This window comes from Mesitornis unicolor, unplaced genomic scaffold (genome assembly GCF_000695765.1).
Source record: "Mesitornis unicolor isolate BGI_N332 unplaced genomic scaffold, ASM69576v1 scaffold43793, whole genome shotgun sequence".
Taxonomy (NCBI): Eukaryota; Metazoa; Chordata; class Aves; order Mesitornithiformes; family Mesitornithidae; genus Mesitornis; species Mesitornis unicolor.
In genome coordinates this window covers 2,108-4,319 of record NW_010173450.1, presented here as the reverse complement: position 1 = coordinate 4,319, position 2,212 = coordinate 2,108, and the positions used below count along the sequence as shown (strand labels likewise).

Sequence of the window (2,212 nt, the reverse complement as noted above, 5' to 3'; positions counted from 1 at the left end):
GCACCAGCAGCAGCAGTGGGGCAGCAGGAAAGGCAGCAGCACCTCCTGTGGGGTGGGTGGGTTTGCTCTCTACAACACTAGTGATTAAAACAAGGCATCTCAGTGAAAGAGAAGGTCATGGAAAGGAAGAAGGAGAGGAGGTGGAGGAAGACTGGAGTGTGGGCCGGCTGCATCTGGGCTTCCAGCCCTGCAGGCACCGTGTTGAAGGGCCGATGAGGATGCTGGCTTCCTGCTCTAGTCCTTCCCCTTGCCCTTCGCTGCTGCATCCAAGAAGCACAGGAGAGAAGAGTTAGTGCATCCCCCGCAGCACCCTGATCCCCCAGGTGCTGCCGTGGCAGAAACATAGTCAGCACAGCTGGCTTGGCGCTGCACAGGGGCCACATCCCTGCAGGCAGCTTCCCCCACCATGCAAAGCCATGTTTTGCACCAGCCCCACTGAGGAGAGGGGGAAATCCCTGTCCCACCAAAGCTGACAGTGACTTGCGGGGTGGAGCAGGGTTCTCCCTGATGGCACCTGCATCCCACCTAGCCAGAGCTGGTCTTTGGGATTGTCACATGTGCTGACAGAGAGGTAAGAGCATCCTATCCCATCCCCCACACTAACAGCAAAGCCCAGCTCCAAGCGGTCAAGATACTCCCAGAGTAACCCAGCCCAGGGTCCCAGCAGGACTCTTCTGGGGACAGGAGTGGCGGGGACTGACCTTTGGACTTTGACTTAATCTTGGAAGAGCAGGGCTTGGTCACATAGACAATCTCCTCGCACTGGGCATTGTACAGGGCTTTCTTCAGGACACCGGAGCGAGTTTTCACACCCGTCTGAGGGCTACAGCCCCCCCAGCTCTCAAATTTGTACTTGCAGTCAGCTGGAAGAGAGCAGATAGGTGTCAGAGCCAAGCAAGACCTGGCACAGCAACCAACCCCAGCCACCCAGCCCAGGGTGGTCTCCAGCCACCCCGCTGCCATGCACCCACCTCCGAACTTCTTCTTCCAGTTGCAGGGGATCTTGCACTTGAGCTTCTTACTCTCCTCTTTGCAAGTCCCCTCGCGGTAGCCAACGCCGCAATCCTTGCTGTTGGGGACACAGGGCCCCCAGCGCCAGTCCTCACACTCGGAGCCGTCCTTCTTTACCTTCTCTGTAAGGGAAGGGGGAGTGGGTGCTGGCTGCAGGGACAAAGGGACACACCCTGGGCTGTCCACCGGCCCTGCTCTCACCTTTCTTGTTCTTGCCAGCCTCAGTGGTGGCAGCCAGCAGGATCAGCGCCAGGAGGAGGAGGAGGCTCTGGACCTGCATCCTGCCTGGGGAGGAAGGAGAAGGTGAGGCAGGTGAGGGGTTAGGATGCAATGCAGCAGCAAGGAGGGGGCACAGTGGGCTGGAGGCAGCTTGCCTGGGAGTTAGACAACAGCTGCCTCCATTGCACATGTGCATCTGCGTGTGTATATGTGTGTGTGTACATGCCCTGCTCACTGCCACCCATGAGACCATGTGCATTAATTGCAACAGGGAGGTTAACTGTGCATTTCAGCAACTGTCTCCAGCCACTGAGCTGCTGGGCTGGGAGCTTGGTCACATCCCTGCAGCCCCCTCATGACCCTGCGTGTGGCCAAACTGCTCTCTGAAGGGGTCTCCGCATCCCACACAGCAGCTGGGTGAGGCCCTTTGGTTCGGTGCACCCAGCACCAGGCTGCACCAGGACTTGTGCTGCTCCTGTTCCTACCCAAAAGCAAAGCAGCCCCCACCTGCATGCTGGCAGTGGGAGTCCTGCTCTCAGGCACCAGTCCCCAACCCATACCTCCCTGTACTTCTCTGTGGCCAAGGCAGTGCAGCTGCCATGGTACCTTTCTCTGCCTCCAGAGGAATCCAGGAGGGGAAAGAAAAAAGCCCAGCAAAACCAGCCCCCCCTGCCATGAGGGGTCCAAGAGCTACACCAGCAGATTAAACACCAAAAACAAAGTCCTCACTGCTCATTGGAGAGGTGGAGCGGGATCGCTGCGCCCACTGCTGGCACTGCAGCCGCCAGCGCAGCACAGCACAGCACAGCACAGCACGCAGGAGGGGAATGTGTGTGCACAAGTGTGTGCATGCATGTGCATGCATCTGGAAGCAGGTTTGGGATGAGGGTACACGCACGCAAGGGTGATGGCTTTTGCCCACTGCACCACAGTGGTCTTGGGATAGGAGACGGCTCCCCTCTGGCTACCACCATGAGCCTCC

At 58.7% G+C, this 2,212-nt stretch overlaps 1 protein-coding gene across 1 annotated transcript; it reads right to left on the bottom strand.

The window, feature by feature from the left end:
• Nucleotides 1–234: 234 nt before the first annotated feature.
• MDK (midkine (neurite growth-promoting factor 2)) lies at nucleotides 235–1,291 on the bottom strand. Its single transcript, XM_010180732.1, has 4 exons — nucleotides 1,213–1,291; nucleotides 972–1,133; nucleotides 702–863; nucleotides 235–260 (listed from the first exon to the last, which is right to left on the bottom strand). The coding sequence occupies exons 1-4, from the start codon at nucleotides 1,289–1,291 to the stop codon at nucleotides 235–237; spliced, it is 429 nt and encodes a 142-aa protein (XP_010179034.1).
• Between the last annotated feature and the right edge of the window lie 921 nt (nucleotides 1,292–2,212).

Coding starts and splice junctions, on each gene's coding strand:
- MDK (XM_010180732.1), bottom strand. CDS start 1,291: ATGCAGGTCCAGAGCCTCCTCCTCCTCCTGGCGCTGATCCTGCTGGCT. Junction 864..971: donor CTGGAAGAAGAAGTTCGGAG/GTGGGTGCATGG, acceptor GCTCTCTTCCAG/CTGACTGCAAGTACAAATTT. Junction 261..701: donor GATTAAGTCAAAGTCCAAAG/GTCAGTCCCCGC, acceptor TCTTGGATGCAG/CAGCGAAGGGCAAGGGGAAG.